Here is a 22738-nt window from a genome sequence, read left to right as displayed (position 1 = left end):
ATTTTTTTTTCAGTGAAATGCAAATATTAGAAAACTAGGTGAAAGCTGCCTGAGGTTAACAATGTGCTTATTGTGGGAAATCCCAACTGTTTTCTGGTTAAAATGCATTGTGGGATAAAACTGTCTTAATATCTGCTTTCATGCTCTAGACATCACAGTCTTAATTTTGTGTTGATAGAAAAAGTAAGTAAAATCCCTTACATTCTGTGTCCACACATCTCAGAAGACTGAAAAGGTGACACCAAGAAGTCTTCGTGGCATTATTAAATGAGATTTCCTGACTTGCATTGTTTCTTGAAGCTGCATGAACTTGGTTTGGGGTCTGACATACCAGGGGTCTCAAACTTGGAGTCTTTGGACCCAGTATCATTTCTGCTGATTGGACAAACTGAGCCTTTGAGGTTTAAGAGTATAGCAGGCTACTATGCCTCAACTGCTCGGTATAACAAAGGTGATGGGCTTCTCAGTAGAGTATGTGTTTAACAATGTATAGCCCCCAGACATACAAATATCATGAGTTACATGCCTGAGTAGAAGCAGCACATGCCACTCATTTCTTAGGAACTGTGAGAAAAAAAAAAAAAAAAAAACAAGGAATGGGATTACAAGAAGACTTTCTATTGAATTGTAGGGGTGCCGGAAGTGTTCGCTTCATTTTCTCTGGCACTTTCCAAATCATTTATTGGAGTTTTACTGATTCACAAAACTCAGACTCTGAGACTGTAGACAGAGACCTGAAGTGCTCGGATGCTCTTGAATCCTCTCATATTCAGCTTCCACTTTTATTATATTAAAGAAGGAGTTGTCAAACCAGGCTTTCATCATATCACTCATGTAAGCATCAACAGCCCACATGTACCAGGATATATTATATTATATTATATTATATTATATTATATTATATTATATTATCATATCATATATACTAGTTTTTGAGGAAACCTCAGGTTTGCAAAGTCAAATCTAAACTACTTTTCTATCTAAGATCATTCTTCCCCGACCAACTGACGGATTAACTGACACACACACACACACACACACACACACACACACACACACAGCAGTCTTAACCTGTACTCTGAAACATGCGCATTCAAAAGCTAAGCAAAGCAGGAACCCTGGGAAGGGTGATGATGGCCAGGTAGAAAGTCTTTGACAGAAGTCTTGTCACCCAAGACTCAAAGTCTGAGACTAAATGACAGAAGAGCCCTTAGCAACAACAGTGTTAGAGGACAAGGCAAACTATATTTAATACAGTAAAAGGAAAGCAAATATCTCAGTCTCCTATCAATTTGAACTTTTCTCCAAGTAGACCCGTGTCCAGATGCCTCCGGCAGGTGTTACACCTGTGCTCATCACATCCACCTCTGCAAGAACACGTATTTGCCTCTGCCTTTGAGTGCAAAGCATCCTGCCAGAGTCCCGGAGTCAAAATTATCCAGGAAGATCTTCTATCTTCCACATCCTTAACAGGTGTGACCGAGAGTGAAGACTCAAAGAAACGCTTTTGAGTCTGACATGCCATGGGACACTGAGGAGATGCATGGCTCCCTGGAATGCAGCAGGGAGGCATGAGTGAAATTTAGGCCGTGCAGTTCAGAGAGAAGGGCAGGGAGAAAGAAGACAGATCGCTTAGAGCTGTGTGGACACATGCATTGATGCATACATCCAGATACTTTTGTTACCGAGGTGAATGAACGGAGTAGGGCAGCAGAATGAAGAGCTGAAGATATTGCTTAGCTCATAGAGTGCCCGTCTAGTGTGCACAGTGTCCTGAGTTCCCACCAGCACCACATAAACTCGACATAGTGGCACCTCTGCTATAATCCCAGCATTTGGTATGTGGAGCCATGAGAAACAGGAATTCAGTGGTAGTCTGTTGTTCAGTGAGTTCAGAGTAGACTGAAGACCAAAAGAGTTCTATCTGGGTATAGTGTTTAGATTCCAGCCTAGATATACAATGTTAAAGAGCTACTTTAAGACAACCAAAGTTTGGCTCTTTAGTACTTTATGCAAGATTCATGATGGTCTGTTAACAGTATCCAAGAATAAGGCCAACACATAGACCCACAGGTTCTAACTGAAACCTTTGAGATAGGTGTGGCTTCATTCTTTACGTACAACCTATCCACTTCCTATAGGCTATGCTAGCTACCACCTACTAAAGACACTACACTCAGAGATGGACCTGGGCTCCAACAGGCCTAACAGTCTTTCTTAGACACACAGACAGTGACGTCACTGAACTTGTAGTGAAGTCTCGCTTTTTGGGAGGGCGCTTGCTCTCACCTTCGCCTTGTAAGACCATCACTCCTATGACATCAGGTTCTAAAGCTACAAGCCAAATGGCTGATGTCTGGCAGGTCATGGGTGTCAATGGTGAGAAGGGGGAACACAGAAATGGGTCAGAACCTCACATGGCATTTGCACACTGAATCTATTTGCTTTATTTTCAAGTCTTCTCTCCCTCCCTGGGAAATCAATTTCATTTTTATCTCCAGTCTCTTGCTGGATGATTTACAGTCACACGGTTCTTTCTGCACGCACTAGGAATAACATTGCAAATACTAATTATGAACCTTAAGTTCTTGGCTTTTAAATAATTAAAAAAAAACTTGAAGGCATATAGACACAAACAACAGTCTGTCTTCATAATCTGCATGGTTCAAGGAAATACACACAATATAAATCTTTGAATGCAAAGCAAGATCTGTTTTAGAAACAGATACATAAGGGAAATTAACTTTTGTAGACCTCAAATGCCGGAAATAAGCTTTTGATCCCCGAGGGCAAGCATTTTTGAGCTACGCTTCCCACATAATTACTCTCGTTTTCTTAGTTAAACTTTCCCATTCCCTGCCGGCTGGTTTTCTATATAAACTTCCTTTTATTTCTAATTACACCATTATAGAGATGAGAATCAGGTCTAATTAAATAAAAACATGAAAATAATTGTCATTCCCTTATCTACTACCTTTGAAAGATGGCTTTTTAAAGGAAAATGTGCCCGGTTCACAGACTGACCAGAAATAAAGGATGCAGGCTTGAGTCCCCATCCTGCACCTCTTTTCACAGACACCGGTTTCTGTCATTCTTTACTTTTTCTCAAATACACATTCAGCACCTACTCTGTTAATCAACTACTACGCCCGGGTACTATAGATATGCAAATGAACTAATTACAGGTTTGCTCTAGAAATAAATGAGCTAGAACTAATCCCTCAGTATGAGAAGGGCCACAGGAGTGTGTGGAGAACATTGGTGGATCAGTGCGAAGCCGGTCCTTCAGGATCACACACATAGGGAACATGCAGACAGATTCTCACACAGAATTGCATCATTCCTTTTCATACGACCCCAGAAACTCCCAGGCTGAGTAAAAGAAGGGATAGATGGCTTCCCGCTCACACTGAAGAGTGGAAGTGGGCAATGACATTTTATCTGAACATGCGTTTCTTGCACAGAAAATATTCCTGGTATGTGCTGGCATTGCGGCAGCAAATATAGAGAAATGGGTGATGAATTCTGAAAGTTTGGCTCTGAGGAAGAGGAAAACAAGGACATTTCGGATGTTTATAAGGGGCCTGGCTTTTAAATAGAGGGAAAAGTATACATAGAGTATGTGTGTGTGTGTATCTGTGAACATGCACAGGTATATGTGTATGTACTACATGCACAGGTGTGTGAGTATAGATGTACATGTGTGAGGATACATGAAGAGGTGTTTGTATGTGAACACGTGAGCATGTAGATGTTCATTCATGTGCTTGTCTTTGTAGTTCGTGTGTGTACACATATGTGCATGCCTGCGTGCATGTATGTGTGTCTATGTGCACAGAGATCCATAGGTGTTTGTGCATACACAGAGACAACTGACATCCTGGTAGAAACTCTTTCTTGCCACATCATACTGTTGGCGATGAAGCATTTTGCTTCTGAGATTCGAGCATAGGAGCTACTTAATTCTTAGTGGCAAACTAGTGATGACTGAACAACAGATGATGGCTCAGGAGAAAAAGAAAGTGAGAGGGCACAGGGAAGAGGGCAAAGAACAAAACCCATCCACAGGAAGAAAGGGATCAGGAGGAAGAAATAATTCAGGGAAATGAAGATGGGGAAGTTGGGATGGAGGCCAATTTAATGAAATTAAATGAAGGACCAAGGACAATACTGTGAAGATGACGCTATACCCACAGGTGAGGCATTGGGCCAGTTTTCAAAACTTCCTGACCTATTTATCTCATGACAAACTATGCACTAACATTTAACACTACTTATTTTGTCATTATTCAGTACATATGAATAATTTACAATCATTTGTTGCCAGACACTGTAATGAGTATGCAGGATTGTGGCATCCCAGACCTGAAAGTGACTTACCATAATCAGGTCTAACCTTAGGGTCAGAGAAGGTCTAGGTCTCTTCATGGGTGTACAGCTGAACCCAGGGAACTGTGTTTCCAGTGTGAATCACCTATGTTTTGTCCTCTGAGATAAACATCCCGAAACTCTAAAGGGAAACTTAGAGGCTGCCTGTCTAGCAAGTTCCCCAGAAAAATGTAGAACAGATGGCTTGGAAAATATTAGAATCAACTATACTTTGGATTCTTAAAGATCCTCATAGATTGTTATGATCAAGTCTTTATGCCTTCTATTCAAGATAGTCAGAATACTAAAGGAATTTGCAATGATTTGTAATTATTTCAATGTGAAAAATAGAACAAATCGAGAACATAATTTTGTGTGATTCACATGTTTTCAAAAGAACCATTTACTATCTAATCTAAAATTTCTCTACTGTATTGATTTGATTTTACCCAGGTATGCAATATCTACTATGTCAATCTACCGATTTATTAATGCAATCTTTTATGTATGCCAGCAAAGAAAGCTTAGCCCATTTCCACAACAGTGAAAGGTAATTTGAATATTTAAATTATGTGCGGAAACACTAATTAATCATTTTCGGTAAACTGAAAAATTTTAAAAACCCAAGCATCAGCAGATCAAACAATTGTTTAGTTACTTCATATCCCATCTATATTGTAGATGTTCATTGTCAGTGTGTGTGCGCGTGCGCACATGCATTGTGCGTGTGGTGTATGAATGCATGTGTACGTGTACGCACACTTCTTGATGTGGTTCAGTCCTATACCATGGTTTCTGGGCATCAAACAGAACATGTGACTTGCGCACTCAGTGATTTTACCCACTGAGCCATGCTGTTGCCATCCCAGATATTTATTTTTATTTCAAACACTAACATCAACTAGGAACTTTCTAAAGCTGTGCTATTTGTATGTCTGAAGCTAGTTTTCAATTCCCAGGGAGAGCAGTGTGTGGTGTCCTGGAAAGGCCTCCTGCAAGTAGACCTCACATCAAAGGGTGTTACCTGAATGACACTGTCCCCAGGACGCATGTCTGTGTAAACATAGACGTCATAGGAGATTTCGGGGAAGGTTGGTGTGTTATCATTTGCGTCCATCACTCGGATATTGACCACAACTGGTTCACTTTCTTGTACACCATCAAATGCTGTTATCTGTGTAGAAATAGAACACACTAGCGGAGAAGTCCCATAACTGTAAGCACAAAGAAGTTACTCTAACAAAGCTAATACATTTTAAAATGTGATTTAAAAATATGCTAAGCTATGCTTTCAATAAAGTGACCTAGTAAGACATGGATTACAAGTGAATCCAACGTATTTCAATGTGTTAAGAAGCAATTATTGAGGACACCCCATATGGTTACAAAGATTTTTAAATAATGAGATATGAAAAGGTTTTAGAAACATATGTTGGACTGATGATGTTGCTGATGCTTCAAAGTTAAATACATTTCTTGTGTTTGAGACAGGAATCCTATACAGACCTCAAACTCATTATAAAGTTAATGATGACTTTAACTTTGATCGTCTGATATTTCTACTTCCACCTCCAATGTACTGATATTATAGGCATGCACCACCACATTTGATTTATGCAATAATGGGGACTGAACCTAGGACCTCACGCATGCTTGACAGGTAACCCACCAACTGAGCTATATCCCTCATCCCAATCACAGTTTTCCCCTAATATATTACTGACAATTTTTCTTCATGATTATAGAATTTGCATACAAGGCAATTATTTTACAGTCAGCATTCTCATATTAATTAAGTAAATGAAGGCCATGGATATGCAGTGTGATATTCTATTAGTATGTAAAATGGTGACATAAATGATCCATCAACATTCATTACTTAAGATATCTTAGTTACCTTATTGACAATTTAGCAGTACCTAATACACATGAGTGTTGCAGCCATCTGTTGGCCATCTCGCCTGAATGGTTTCTAAAATCTACTCCATATCTAAGTTGCAATTGTTGTATGGAGCTTTCTGGAAGCTACAGGCACCTGCTACATGGGCTCTTTCAGAATGAACTCCCAAGTAAGCCCCATAATGTGTGCCTTTTTCTCATTCACTTTTCTCTTTTGCTTCATTTGGGAGTTTGGCTATAATTAAACTTGCTTTGATCTCTATGATGTATGAGTGTTTGATGCATTTGTATCCTGTACCATGATAAACAGCTACAAACCACGACTTGAAGGACCTTCGTTCTCCCTCTAGTAAGGCACACTCAAGCTCTTTGTCTCAATATTCCTGATATCCGGGTGCAGATGCTCCCTGGTGCTGGGCTCCTGTGTGCACTGTGGCATGTCCAACAGCGCTCACTGTTTCCACCAGTGTGTGCCTGGAGCACACTCCACACAACAACAGGAGTTCTCTGAAGGGGGGAATAATTGCTAGTTGAGAACCACCTGCTTCAGACAGCAGTGAAATTGAAAAAATGCATTCACATCACCAATGTTAAAAATAATGCTTTATTTTCTGGGTTTCATTTTATATCAATCACCTCTGTAAGGCAGAGATTGAAAAATATGTCTCTCTAGTGAGTAAATAACACAGCTATTCTGCAATGGCACATTCTCCAATTATCCTCCAATGGCACACATTTATAAAGAGTAAAAGAGAAAATGAATGTGTGAATATTTTCTCTTCTTCCTGACATGGCATGTTTTTACCTACAAATCATTGACCTTATCACCTTTAATATCAGTTTCAGCTATGAGAATATAACGTATGAACTATTTTTACCAGAAAGGTATATGTTTGCTGTTCCTCCCTGTCCACGGGCTGAAGGAGGGTCAGGTAGCGGGTGATGCCGGTGGGGGTAACAGTGAAGACTGAGGTATAATCGTTCAGGAAAAGATGCAGTTCTGGATCTTTTGTCTTTGAAAGAAAATACAATGTTTAGTTATCACCCAATGGACTTTTAGTGTGTTGCCTGAAAATTAAGCTTTGAAATTTATTATGAATACATGTCATTATATTAACAATTCCTAAAGGAAAAGAGGTATTCGAGTAGCACTTACTCCCAAGCAACCAAAGCCATACAACAACATGGGCCCCAGAATACTGAAGTGGGTCTTAGCATAATTAATGTCAAACAGGAAAGACAACAGTAAGAACGTGCAGGAAACGAGCTAATTGAATATACTTTTGCTGGTTGCTTAATATAAAAATTTCTGGGCTTTCTTGAATCCAAGATATAAGAAATTATAGAAAGGAAGGAAAATTGGAGCCTAGAATTTCAGCTGTAAAATTTTATAGTCACTTCATCTGTCGCAATAAACTGAGCACATGCATGCTATTGCGTTGCTCTCACTTTCAATGTAAAACAGGAATGAAATTGGTGATGCATTATTCATTACCCATAAATATTAGGTTTGCCTTTTCTCTGTCTCATTTTAATACTGTACAGTTCTTCAAAGGAAAACACAATATTTTAATTAAAATATTTCAGATTGTTTGCTAGAAAATATATGTAATCTTAACATTCATGCCTGTCAAAGAGCCTACAAAATTATACTATTGAGGAAACTTTTAAAAAAAGATTCAGAACTAAGATAATTAGCATAGCATTGAAAACCCTTCATAGTTTTGCTCACCCACCCCCTTCAATCGTAAGACACCATTCACTGCTGTGTGGAGAAGCAGAGGTAGGGACCTTGGGTTATTGCTTGCACAGTGAACAAGGGAGGAGCTGGAGAAAATGAAAGGAAGTCAGGGGAATCCAGTTTGCCCTGCAAGCTTTTAAAGTTGGGCGATGTAGGAGACAAGTAGACATATGTGTGCTCCCTCTAAAATATTATCATAGTGCATTGTGTTTGAGAATGCTTTCACAGGTCTTTTGCTAAGTATTAATCACAGATCAGAGAGCGAAGGGTTGTCATGTGTGTTAATCTGAGGAAAAAATAAGACCTTGCAATTTAAATTTTCTCTGTGTAGAAAGAGAAAGTAACTACTTACATAAAAATGGGCATACTTTGAACCACAAGCTTTCCCCTCTGTGGTCATTTGTGTATATTTCAAATATCTCCGAAATGAATGCTATTCTTTTGAACCTGCGACACAGTGTGTGTCTTTGTGCACATGCCTTGGAGGTCAGGTTGGTGTTCTCTTTCATCTCAGGAAAACAAAGAAGGAGTGCTATTGAGTCTTCCACTAAAATTGACTATGGATAGAGACAGTGTACCCTAGAGCTGACAATTCCCGCCTTACATGGACCTGTAATGTCACAGGACACACTTCAGATTACTCTGCTCTCTTCTGCAGTTAATCTCTTACTACAATAGAGCTTTCCTTGACATTTATGTTTATAGTTTTACAACAGGAACATTTTAAATTTCTATAATGCATGTATAAATGCTATTGCTAAATACCTTAGTGATCCTTCAAGAACAAAAATTTATGATAGAGCTGGAAATATTGAACAAATTGTCCTTTAAGTGTTAATATTTTAGATTGATTTAAAGTTAATACTGAGTTTAAAAATGTTATGTTTTGATGACTTAAATAAAAATGTCATGATCAGTATCAAATTTTAGTGCATGTGTGTCAACACAATCAGCACTTGCACTTTAAGAATTTTATAACTAGAAGTTCCAGCTTTCTTGACCAGAAACATTTTAAATATGTCAAAATTTTGGCAGAAACAATTTGTACATTGAGTCTAATATCTCTGTTCTCATAAAGCAAAAGTCTTCCTTTGACAAACTGCATTACAGCATCACAGTTTTGATTTTTATAAGACTAATGGGATTTTCATACAGTTACAGAGTTAAATTCAGGAAATATTAATGTGTTTGCATCACTTTGGACCAAAGAAGAGTCTAGACTTCAGGACTTCACAGAATAAGATGCGAATGAACATATTTTCCCACGCAGCCAGGAGATTTTATGAATGGACATGAAGAGCTCTGACCTCAACGAGAGTTCCTGGAGCAGTCATGTCTATGTGACTCTAAAATGAACTTCAGCTTGCTAAATATAAAGAATTTAGTAATGAACAATATTTTCTACTGTCACATAAGATATGATTTATTTTACCCTGAAACACCCATGCAGTATGCACCAAATATATGATCTGTTAGTGTATTGCTATGGAAATGGTTTGGCATAGCGTAAAATAAATTCCAATCCACTCACAAAACAGGATAAAAACCAATACAAAAACAAATGTATATACAAAAAGGTAAATAATTTTTTGAATGTAAAATGAAATATCAAATAAGTCTTCACTATATAGACCTGGGTTCACATGAATGTTTATAAGAGTTGAAAACAGACATCTTAGTGAGTCAAAATATTATCTCATATATGCGAGACTATGCATGTTTGTATATGTGCAAATAAAGCATGCCTATACATGTGTATACATGTATGCATGTTCATGTGCATATATTCACATGACAAAGAATGACAGGAAATGATAAAAATCTTATCCAACTTGTCAGTTTTAATTAGTTAGCAATAGAGTCGTAAAGTACTTAGATCAATACTACTCCACCTCAAATTCAGAACCTTTTAGAAGAGAAATTCCATGACGAATTTCCGATGCCTGTAACAGACTCAGAAACCAATCAAAGTTTAAATAACATTGAAAATATTATTTTTGACTAAATTATCACTTAGGTGTTAGTAAGTGATAATAAAGTTTTATTTGGAAGAAAAAAAGAACTAGAAGTGATACACAGCAACTGGCAATCACAAAACCAACAACCTAGTACCTACAGGAACTCCACCAGGTGGCACCTATATGGAAATCAAACACAAAATAAACATGGTAAACGTAAAGGTCATGCCTACCCAATGCACATAAATACACAATAGAAAGGATAATAAATGAAGTTCACTTAAACTAACAACATTATCCATGAAATATACAATTATTTTTTTTCTTAGCAAGTTGACACATGTATGACAGAATTACAATTTTACAAGTATCTACTTATAAGTACATAATACCTTTAAAAGTATATTGGTTAAAGTCACAAAACATCAACACTTTTATTGACTTGTTAGTGAATCACTATCATCAAACAAGCTAATGATAATTGTTGATTATCACCTCCTGTGCTCTTACAGAGAAGGTCAATGCTCAGCTTTTCCTGGCTCTGCCTTTGGAAGCCCAGTGGCCTCAGTTGTGCTGTAAACCTCGTGCAGTTCTTGATGCTCTTCCAGGAAAAACTATTTCAAAGCTGTACTACTGGCTGTACTGCTAAATGTAAGTAAGCATTTCGTGTATGTGTGCATTTTGATCTACGAAAAAATAAAGAATACAAGGGTGCTCTCTTTAGTAAGTTTTCAGTCTTACAGTGATGTTCAGAGTGCTTTTGAACTCTAAGTCCAGACTATGCATGGCTATAACTCAGCAAACCTGGCTCTTATTTCCTGAAATCTTGTCACGCTTTTTCTTGGTAGAAGGAAAAAGTCATCTGTAGGATGTAATTTACCATCTGTAGGAGATGAGCCAGTTGTCATGTGGCCTTAGCCTTGCCTATCCCTGAAGCAGCCCAAAGGAAACTAGTTTTTTTTTTTTTTTTTTTTTTTGGTTTTTCGAGACAGGGTTTCTCTGTGGTTTTGGAGCCTGTCCTGGAACTAGCTCTTGTAGACCAGGCTGGTCTCGAACTCACAGAGATCCGCCTGCCTCTGCCTCCCAAGTGCTGGGATTAAAGGCGTGCGCCACCACCGCCCGAGGAAACTAGTTTTGCAGTGAGCCCCGGCTTCTCTTGCTTGAGGTCAGTCTCTTTTGATATGGTAATATCTTCTTGAAGTTGCCCATTTCTATAAGTCTTATTAGACCGCTGCCCTGTGCTGGTTATTCTCGCTAATTCTGACCCTTCTCAGAGCAAGTTGGTCTTACCAAGTAGTAAATACTTTCACAGTAAGTTCAAACAACCTTGATATTTATTTTTGTTAATGTAGATATTTGGAAACTCCTAGAAAGGAACTAATTTCTTGTAAAAATATAGAAAAGAGTTTTCAAAGAAAAAGAACAGATGATTCAGACAGACAAATATGCATTTTCAAACATATTAATGTCTATTTTGTGATTTACTTTGTGTTCCAGTGAATGTAGAATTTAAAAATCATGGATGAGTTGTAAGTAAATGGCTTATGTCAATATGATAGGGAGTTCTCTAAGAATTGGCATTGACCAACCATTAAAAGGGCCGTACAGCGAGTACCTGAATTGACTAACTCAGTATCTTTGAGCTATCTGAAGCACATGCTTGATGTCCTCCTTCCTTCAACCATGTCTGAGTTTATCAGGACACTGGAGAGTTATCAAAATCTATCCAGGGGTGGGAAGTGGTATGAATAACACACAAGTTATCATGGTCCTAAGATCTACCATGAGGAGATTTAAGCTCAGTGAAGGAGAAAGACCGAGACTGCAAAATCTAAAGTGTGTTAGAAAAATACATCAAAGGGGGCCATCCAATCTCAGAATGGACTATGAAAGAAAAAGATTTTTTGAATGAGGAATCACCAGAGATCAATTATGAACACGAAAAAAATGTTAGCCGGCCAAAATCATTTTATATAAAAAGATGAGACCCCTCAGACCATGAAAGTGAAGCAAAATCATTTAGCTAAGGCATAGTTTGGCAATTATGAGAAGTGTCAGTGACTGCTCAGGTGAGCAGGAAGTTTCAGAAATTGAAGACGGGCAAGTGTTCAAGTTACAAGAAGTGCTATGTGTGTGAGATTGGGTGTTCTTCTCCGGAGCAACACACATCTCAACTTATTTCAAGCACAGAGGAATCTAGTGTGTATTCTAATCTAAAAGTTTAATTTAAAAATCATGTATACATCCTTAGAAGTGTCATACAGTCAAGTGTTGAGTTTCTGAAGTCATTCAATGTCCCTTTATGAAATACAGAGTTTTACAGGACAGGTATTCACCTTGTTTCCAAGCAGAGATGAAGAACTTGAGAGAACTGTGGTTAAAAACGTGATTCAAGACTAAGAGTAGAAGAAACAAAGAAGGACCAAAGAGTTAGACAAGAATCAGAAAGGCAAGCATCAAGACAAAGAACAGAAGAGAACATTTAAAAGTGATGGACCTCTATGTGATGAACAATTTAAGAATGTTCTAGAGCAGTGCTGTCCATTTAGTCAAATGGGACACTTTTATTTGTCAATTAAATTTTTTAAAAATTAAAGCCAGGTGTTGTGGTGCAGGCCTGTCACCCCAGGGTTCATGGGGCGGAAGCAGAAGGCTGAAGAGTTTGAAGTGGATTTTAGGGGATGCAATGTCTCATCAGGACTCTGCTATGTCCCACTCCCTCTGGTAGCTTGCTTTCCTTGTTAGTATTATATTAGCCTATTGCCTACCAAGATGTCACATTCATTTCTGCTATAAAAAATGAGGTCAAGTTTCCTAACTCTGCCTCTCCTTCCATAATTTCCCAGAGGACTCTGGATTGACTCACATGGATTTCCTATCCAGTCTTCATATAAAGTATCTCTGGCCAATGGGATAAGTTACTTTAATTTTGCCCAGCTGGACTATTTTCCACTCAACCAACAAGGTCAATACAACAAGAGCAGAAGTCAGCCAGATGGGACCTGGAGGAACAGAGGCCTCACCAGCCACTAGCTGAAGTACACATGCGTCAGTGTTCCCCAAGATGTCTTCCTTAATAGCCTGCCTTCACAATGGAAGGGAATCCCAAGATGCTACTCTGGGCTGTTTTCAGGAATGGTTTTAGTTTTAAACGATTGAGTCACATTTTCTAATTTTCACTTTTTATCTTTTGTTTATTTATTTACTTATTTATTTGTGTTTGTGATACGTGTGTGTGTGTGTGTACATATGGTACATATGTGTGGTGTGGAAATACACTTGCATCTGTGTATTGTGGAATGCATGGACACATGCCTGTGTATGGGTGTGCATTCACACATGGAGGCCAGTGGTAAAAATCTGGCATTTCCCCCACACCTTATTATTAGTGGTCTTTCATTGGTCTGGTGCTCACTTATTGGCTAGATTTTCTTTATGTGGGTGTTCAGGATCTGAGCTGAGGTCTTTGCACCTGCCAGGAAGCAACTCCCTCCTTAATTCTGCTCTTGTGATTTTATAGTCACTTGGACTTGATGGGGGAGGGGGAGGGAAATGGAAGGTGGTGGCAGGGAGAAGGCAGAAATCTTAAATAAATAAATAAATAAATAAATAATGCCATTATTTTTCTCTATCACACAGCTTTCAATTTATATTATCACAAAAGATCACCCTGGTGATTTAGCAAGCACCAAGTGAACTATTCGTCGACTTTCATATGCAGAACAGCTACAGTGAAGAACACCATTTATACAAAATATACTTTGAAAAATACCTCTGATATGCAATTAAACTATAGCAGCACTAAGATTCGCCACACCAACTTTGTTTATTCTCTGTTTTGTGGTTTGTGTAGCTATTATTTTGTACTACTTCCTATGGATATACATAAAGGAGAGGATATTAATAAACACTACAAAGATATTGATAGAACTTACATCTTCTATGTCTTTGTCCAGAGCTACAATTCTCAGAGGAGTGGTTAGGTTTACGCTCTCAGAAATGGTGGCGCCCACTGGTGCAGATTCCAGGATGTACCCTTGATAGCTGGGCATTGTGAAATATGGGCTCTGATTGTTTTCATCCAGTATTTCGATGTGTAGACTAGCAAAGGCGGGAAGCGGGTGGCCATTGTCCTGCTCAGCCTGAAAGTTAAAGGAAAAATAGATGTGATATTCTTTTGAGTGACACCTTTCGTGTTACAGGCATGGGCTCTCTATACCCTAGGGTCCTTGCGGTGAGACAAACTGCTCTAACCAGTGTCGGAAAACATGAGAAATAGAAGTAGAAAGTCTGTATTGTTTAATTGCCTTTTTCAAATCCAGGATTCATTCCAGAACACTGACTCTGATAAACTATTGCAATACTACATATAGTAAAAAGATAAGTGTATTGATATACAATTAGAAATACAGAAGGCATATACAATCGAGTTGCTGGTAATTCTAGGATACAGAAAAAAAGTTGCTTATCAGTAAAATAAAACCTTCAATTCCTTTTGTCTTTTCAATGACTTCTTATTTCACACTGGACATTAACTGCTAGGTGTCTCATGTTTGCATCTATGACCAAAGTGGTACAGTAAACTACTAATCCAAAAGGTAGTAAAGGGTGGGGCTTTGGAGAGAATTCCTTGATAAATACACAGCCTCTATTAGTGAGAGTATTGTCCTTAATAAAGAGGTCACAGCGGCCTGCGGAGGCCGGCCGTTCCTCTTAGCACTGCCTGACGGTGCAGGAATAGGAGTCCTAGGACAGCCAGGGCGGAACAGGAGGAACCGCACCTGCAGACAAAGAGCTGTGCAAAGGCCCTAGAAGAACTACAAGAACCCTGGATTTCTGCACCACACAAGAGCACAGCACGAAGTCCCAAAGATGAGAGGATGCACTTTTGCCAAAATGAACGTGTCAGAGCCTTGCCCTCAGACTCCAGAGGCCAGAACTGTACGAAATTTGTGTCACTGGCAAGTCACCGGCCGTATGCATTTTGTCATGGCACAGTCCCCAGTAACTGTTTTGCATAAATTAATAGATTCAAGAGGCATTTATCATTCAGGAAAAGACCTAAAAACCAAAACTACAAGTGAAAGAGAAAATTCCACTATAATTTTTCACAGTTAAATACTTTCTAAGGTTATTTATTGGAAGTACATTACTTGAGTATACTTGAATAAAATTGTACTAATGCATGTGCTTATCTTTTCATTTATTTTATTCTTTTCTGGTCTATTTCTGCTCCACTTTTGAAGGGCATGGAGTGATAAGGGAAGGAAGGAACACGCACTGAGCCCCCAGGCCAGCAGAATCCATCCTGGCAATCAATGGGGTCACATATGGCAATCCCATTGCCCTCATATCCTAAACCTAGGCTTCTAAAATAAACTTTCCCTCTGTTCTTCTTATTTAACATTCCATCAAATAAGAAGACGAACAATAAGCCCTACTGGCATTAGGTAGAATTGGTAACTTTCGTGCCAAGAAAACTCCCAGGCTCTGTTACTACATGTGACTGGTCCTCACATGTAAGATGTCATGAATGCCATGATTGGCAATTTAAAGTATGATGATTAGTAAATGGACAGCAAAATGTTATATAAAGGATTGAGAAACTTCCTTGTATATTTTAACTTATGTTTTGTTCACACTTTAAGGTTACTTTCTCTTTTGTTCAGCTATTTTATGCCTTTCCATTATCACTTAGCAATGGAATGCCAAAATAGTCTGTGGCATAAGGTGTTCTGAGCTCCACTCCTCAATGAAGGTGACCCCACAGTCAACCTGTGGCTTCTTCACACTGATGTGGTTGGTGCTGGTATCATCAGAATAGACTAGATCACTGTGCTTTGAGGGACTGGAATAAACTGTGCTGAGCCAGGGAAGTTCTGGGAGCTTCTGTGATGTAGAACAAGTCTTCTGGAAATCATGAACAATAAACGGAGATGCAGTGCACAACAAGAAAATAGAGTCCATCACCATGGAAACCAATGGTCAAACACAGGACTCACACCTAGCATCACGGTCTGCTCAAGGCAGAGACACTCTGCTGGGCCTATGGGCATGGAACGGTTTATACACACAGGCCATTCTGAACAGGATTTCTTCATCTCTGCTTTGCTCTTCTTGTTCTAATTGTTACTTTAAGTGCTGTCCAGAAATACCAACAACGGCACAGCAGTTTTCAAATTGTATAATCTATTTCTCTCATGCAACAAAAGCATACATATTATTATGTTGGGAAAAATGAGGGAGACAGCCCTCATTATTGTGTATAATAATGCAGGAGGCTTACGTTCCATATTCAGACTGTGCCATTAGTTTTTACTATGAGTTGTGAAGCTGGGAAAACATGTATTATTTGCTTCAGGAAAACAAAATGATTCTGTGGGAAGAAAACTAAAACTCCAATTAGATTCCTCAGAACAACTTAACTCCCACTTTCCCCATAGCTTTGAAAAGCATCACATGAAACTTTTTACTGCTTATTATGGAGATATTGATTTGTTATAATAATGACTAATGCTTTTGGATTGCTGTTATACCTTTAATTCTATCGGAAGTACAGCAGACCCTTGTCTAGTGGTTTGTGCTCACCCCACATTTTATTCTTATGCCATTTGCCTGTCCAAATATAAAATTACATATTTCTGCATTGGGTAAAAGCTAAAAGTATGTTAGTTCATGTTGAGTGCCATGTAGTATGTAAGACACAGGTAGGTTGGGCTGAGATGTCTCCAGATGCATGAGAAACCAAACAAGGATCCCTAAATTTACAGAACAATAAGGAAAGAAAAGGAATGGGAGAAAATGGCACGGGAAAATTGTAGGAAGATAAATACTTCCTGTTCAGTTAGGGTTAAAATGTGGCACTGAAATACAACAGCTTTACACTTCGTTCTTTAGTGGGCCTAAGTGTTTGTGCTGCTCCCTGGCAGAATGGATAAGAGGATTTTTAAGAAAGAAAGGCAAGTGAAAGTGAAAGGCATTTAAAGCTATATACTTGTATACAATAATATTATTAACACTGACAAGTGTGTGGTTAGAAGTGGAAAAGTGAATGGGAAAGTCAGGTTGGTGGGCTGGTGAGATGGCTCAGGGAGTAAAGTGTTTGCTCTGCAAGTTTGAGGAGCCATGCTGATTCAGATGATTCAGCACCCATGTCAAAAGCCAAGCAGTGCAGTGTGGCTCTAATCTCAGCACGGGGGAAGGGAGTGGGAGGTCAGCCTGAGCTCACTGCCCTCCTAGCATTGCCAAATCAGGAGGCTCCAGGTTCAGTGAGAAACTCTGGCTCAAAATGCATGATGAGGACTGAGGAAGACAGAAACTACAGGTATGCATTGGCATGATCACCCACATACACACATGCATGAATGAACATCAACACACACACACACACACACACACACACACACCACTTAAACACCCTTGTTTGTTTACAAAACTTATGGGTATAAGCACCAGGCACCAGTTTTAGAGAGAAGAGTGAAGTAAAACTACTGCCCATGTTTAAAGCTCACACCATTTAGATAGCATTTGATTTTCCCCTAGGTTCCTAAGCTATCTAGTCTCCGGTTCTTTCTCATGGATTGGGCATTCAATCAGATCAGATATTACCTGGATACTCTCACAAGCTTTGCATCATCGTAGATTAAGACTTTGTGGGTTGGTGTTTACCTTTCTCTTTTGCAACATGTAGAGTACCTTCTAGGACCAAGATTACTATCACTCTTAAAGAACACTTCATCTTACCACATAGACATTTGTTCAACCATGTTCATTGCAGCTCTATTTATAATAGCCAGAAATTAGAAACAATCAAGATGTCCCTCAGCAGATAAATGGATAAAGAAAATGTGCACTTACGCATTTGGAATGTTACTCAGGTGTTAAAATAAATGAAATGATGAAATTCACAGATAAATGGATGGAAGGAGAAAAAAATCATCTCGAGTGAGAACCCCAAAAACCCAAGACTGTTGCCGATGTTATTTATTGCTCTCCACAAACAGATAGCAAGGCCCTATTGCTGAAAATAACACCTACTCAACTCGTGAACACAGAGAAGTTGAGCTGGTGTCTATGAAGGGCCTTCACCTTATAGGCTAGATAGTGTTCTTGGTGCCCCAGAGTATTTCTGAGCATCTACTAAATATGTGTTGATAATTGTACCTTGGTCTTACAACTCAAATTTAGCTGTTATCGAAGTCACCAGTTTTGTGACTCCATTATTGAAAGCAATTTATTTTCAGCTCCTATTTGTGGTCTGCTGTCAGCATCTAAAGGGTTAGTCAGCATCAGTCATAACCCTGCTCTTACTTACCTACTATTTCATTGTCCACATTGGTTTGTGCAAGAGTCAGGCCTCTGCTTTGTTCTCTCTCTCTCTCTCTCTCTCTCTCTCTCTCTCTCTCTCTCTCTCTCTCTCCCTCCCTCCCTCCCTCCCTCCCTCCCTCCCTCCCTCCTTACTGGTCTGGTTTCATAAGACAGGTGGCAAATGTTTTTATGATTTTTTTTTTCTTATCGACACACTCACCTCACTCTGAATTCTTTAGTCTACATCCAACCATGTACTTCATGATGCTGCCTGGACATCCAACAGATAGCCAGAAAAGCTATCAGATGGAAATTTTACAATAGGTAATTTTAAGCCTAACCCCAGGCTGTCTCAGTGTGTTCAAGGCTAGACTTGTTTATGTAGTGAGTTCCAAGACAGGCAGGCCTGCAGTGAGACCCTACCTCGCAAGCAAGCAAGCAAACAAAATACTACCATGACCCTGACATATTCACACTTCACTCTCTTAGAAAACATGAGTCTGGCATTTCAACTTGTCTTATAAAGTCTAGCAAATGGTTAAGGTTAATTCACTGAAAACAGGCCCCAGGTGAGCAGGTGAAGTTAACTCTGCCCACACCTCATGGATAATTGGTCATCAATCATTTCACTTTGATAGAAGGATCATTTAAATATCATTGTAAGTTAAATGCTACATAATTTAACCTTCCTGTTCTTCCCTCTGATGACTAGAGTCGAATCCATGGCATGTACTCCACTGATTGAAATCATAACTTCTTTCTCATATGCCTCTGTGTGTGTGTGTGTGTGTGCCTGTGTGTGTGTGTTTGTGTTTATGAGAGAGACCTGCAGTATAACTTGTAAATATAAACATGCAACTTGTTTAGTTCATTCAGTGTAATTTGTATATATGATTTCAGGGCTAATCATTTGGCATTAGATAATAAATTACAAGTTCATTCCCAAAGAAGACAATTTCTTCTTCTCTCAGCATTTCTTCATTGCCTGTATTTCTTTGTCTATGGAAAGAGCCCCATGGGATATCCCCCTTCCAGGTCAGCATGTCAGTTGATGGTGCCCTTCGTTGGGTCTTGGTTAGACAGCCATAAGGTTCAAGTATCATTAGTATATCTTTCCTGTCATCTTGAGGAGACACATTCATACAGAAGGTGTCCTCCTCATCCTCTGGCTCTAATAGCTTTCTGCCCGTCTACTAAGAAGTTCCCTGGGCTTAAGGTGCAGGAGTTATGTTATAGATGCATTCACTGGGGCTGGGATCCCTATTTTCACATGTGCTCTGCTTTAGGGCAGTCAGTTTTCCGTAATCTCCATGTATTTAAGAGAGAAGCCTCTTTTCGGGGGGGTCTACATTTATCTGTGAGTTTAAGATTATATATTTAGAAACTTTTAGGGATCATGCTGATTCAGTAGCGTGGCAACAGCAGGTGGCTCTCTAAGACTCGTGACCTCACTAGCCTCAGGAGTTTGGTTATGTTTCTAGTATCAGACATGATTTTCTGCCTATCAAACAGGATTTAAGTCCAATTGGAAAGCTGTTGTTTACTGCCCAGACATGGGTGCCACTTTTATACCCTCAGGGTTCTCATGCCATGCTATGTTTGTTGTTGTGGTGGTGGTGGTTCATAGAGATATTCTATTGGTTCCTTCCTTCCTTCAGAAACCTGTATAGCCTCTTATGCACCATGAGAACTAGGGAGGAGGTGTTCAAGTCAGATCTAGATCAGATCTCATGTTGGAAAAACATGGTATCTTCAGTTATAAACCTTACCTTAAACTTTTAGGAAACAACCAATGGTAACAGCAATAGCATATATTTTGGGGGTGAGGGCCTTTGTCTCCCCCAAACAACATTTTGAATGGTGGTTTCTTATGACTGGAATTGGGGGTTTTGTTATATAGTATATGACTCCTGTGGAGAACATTGTCAGTCCAAGTATAACTTCCTTAAGCTATATATTGATTTATATGTATTGTATGTAATTTTAGGGAAATAAACATTGATTCCTATGGGGTTTTAAGCTACCCATAGTGCTACTTTATCCTCTTCCCTCCCTCTCCTTTTGTATTGCTACCCTTCCCCCCTTCCTGATTTTAAATTTCCCTCCTACTCCATTTTACTTTTATCCCCATGTAAATTTCTTATATCCTGAGCAATGTCTCCTATTTTAATTTGGGATTAAATTTGGACATCTTGTAGGGAGAGATTGCTTACAGCCAGGCTATGATTACCTGGTCAAAGATCATAATAATAATAACTAATTAGTAATTTTAATAAGTATAGCCTTCTTGAATGCATATAAACTTATTCTGCGTTCAACCCTATAGAACATCATTAAGTAGGCTAAAAATTGATACCACATTAAGAAGTTTGGAAGTAAAGCAACTAGAAATCTTCAAAAGCTCACAAAATACATAATAGATAGCACAAACAAAATACACACAATTGTGTGTGCATGGTAAAATTGATTTGTCTACAGGACTATAAATCCAAAGAACTCATTTCTCATAGGAATAAACATATTTCCACTTGACAAAGAAAGATATCTTCACTGCAAAGAATATAGGAAGCATACTCTCAGAAGACCTTCTATTATGACAACACGATAAAATCAACAGACTTTCCAGCTAGGGATTTATTTTTCATATAATGAAGTATATTTTACTTTTGTTTCAAGTTGCTTATATGCTTGTAACTTATTGCAGTGGAGAAAGAAATTTTCAAAGCCTTTATGCACTTCTCAGTAATAAAATCATTTCCTTTTGTTTAGATTTTAAAATATAAACCAGTGCAAAGTACGCCAGCTATTTTCAGCAATTTGAAGATAGATGTAGTCACTTCTGGGAAGACCAGAGCTTTGGAAAGGGTATTATCCAACTTGAGGTGGTTCTGCAGTTAGCCTTTCCCTTAAGACTAACATAACAGGGAAACTCTGGGAGGTGGCTATTCCCAGTTTCAAAGTAGCCTCAACTTTTTGAAAACACTTGTCAAGTGCCTCTTCTAAATTGGTTGATAAACATCCCACTTTGTATTATATGAATGTTGAGGATCAACAACATAAAATAATTGATGTAAAAATGGACCTGGAATGTGAATAGCAGAGACTACTATTTCTCTTCTCTGTTCCTGAGAAAAACAAAAGCTTTTCTTCACCTGGACGTTTTTCCCTTTTCATTTTAATATTTCTATGGAAAAACTAAGAATCACATGAGAAAAGCTCAGTACAGAGGGTGCTGGGGAGGTTCATAGGTGGATTGTGGATTCTGGAGGTTGGGGTGATTCATGGGTAGAGAGTAGAGTGAGGGTGGAGCTGTTCCCGTGCAGAAAGCGGAAGTGGAATGGGAGCTGGGGTAGTTCATGTGCGAACTGGAATCGGTGTTTAGTTGTTCGTGTGGGAGAATGGCAGTGGGTGACGAAGGTGGTTCATAGAATAGAATAGCATGAGGATGGGCTAGTTTAGGTGGCAGAGTGGAGTGAGGGCTGGGGTAGCCCATGCAGGGGAGTGAAGTATGGGCTTTCTAGTTCATGTGGGGTGTAAAGAATGGTCTTAAGTGGTTCCTGTGGGAAACAGAGTACAGGATAGTGAAGTTCTTGAGGAGAGTGGAGAGGAATCTGAGGTGCGTCTTGTGGGACATGGAGCTGGGGCGGGGCAAGGGGTGTGGAGTGGGGGCTGGGTGGTTCATATACATTGGGTCGAGTGGAGGACTTTTACACCAACTGAAAGACTCCTGTCTTCTGAACACCCTGGGGGACTTGGACTTGCTGTTTTGTCCTTAAAGTGACCTGTACATGTGGAAGGGACTTACTAAAATTAAGTGTCCATGAAGGGACTGAATACATTTTCTCTCTTTCTCCAAGGAGTGGCAGGTCAACTTGTGAGTATCAAGTAAACTCTTGCCTCTATGTGTATTTTGTCAACATGTGTTTGACAGCTGCTGCATTCATCTGCCTTTTTTTTTTTCTGGACTCATTCTCCCTTCTGGATGAACACTGTTGTGAGACAGGGATGCCACGTCATTAACTCAAATTTTGGTTTCATCTCCTGTATCAAATACTTATATTTTCTTAGAAGGAATTGACTGTTTGTAGCAGTCATAAATAGCCTAAACTATGCATCAATGTATATTTGGATACAAAATATATTTTAGTATGGATGAAAAGATATTTCAATGACTAGGAACAGATTCTGCTCTTCCAGAGTATGAGGACCTGAGTTCTATTCCTAGTACTGGCGTCAGGGGGCTTATATCCAAGCTGCAGGGGAACCTGACACCTCTGACCTCTTCAGGCACCTGGACTCACATGTACATATATGTATACCCTCCCCAATATACATAATTATAGATGATAAAAGTACAATTGGAAAACATTTTAAAGGAAATGTATTACGATCCATCATCTGTAAAAACTAAGAGATTGAAGAGACATTTAATATAGAGGACTCTTGCTATAGCATAGACAAATGG

At 39.0% G+C, this 22738-nt stretch overlaps 1 protein-coding gene across 1 annotated transcript in view; it reads right to left on the bottom strand.

The window, feature by feature from the left end:
• The window catches only part of Pcdh15 (protocadherin related 15), a 1187935-nt gene that overhangs the window by 236101 nt on the left and 929096 nt on the right, over window positions 1-22738 (bottom strand). The window contains exons 14-17 of the mRNA XM_057794363.1: window positions 13902-14108; window positions 10125-10145; window positions 7146-7280; window positions 5393-5542 (exon numbers count right to left, since the gene is read on the bottom strand). Coding sequence (XP_057650346.1) covers window positions 5393-5542; window positions 7146-7280; window positions 10125-10145; window positions 13902-14108 — 513 coding nt within the window. The remainder of the gene's footprint in view (window positions 1-5392; window positions 5543-7145; window positions 7281-10124; window positions 10146-13901; window positions 14109-22738) is intronic.

The sequence above is a fragment of the Chionomys nivalis genome, chromosome 19, assembly GCF_950005125.1.
Source record: "Chionomys nivalis chromosome 19, mChiNiv1.1, whole genome shotgun sequence".
NCBI classification, from domain to species: Eukaryota; Metazoa; Chordata; class Mammalia; order Rodentia; family Cricetidae; genus Chionomys; species Chionomys nivalis.
This window is presented reverse-complemented; position numbering and strand designations above follow the sequence as displayed.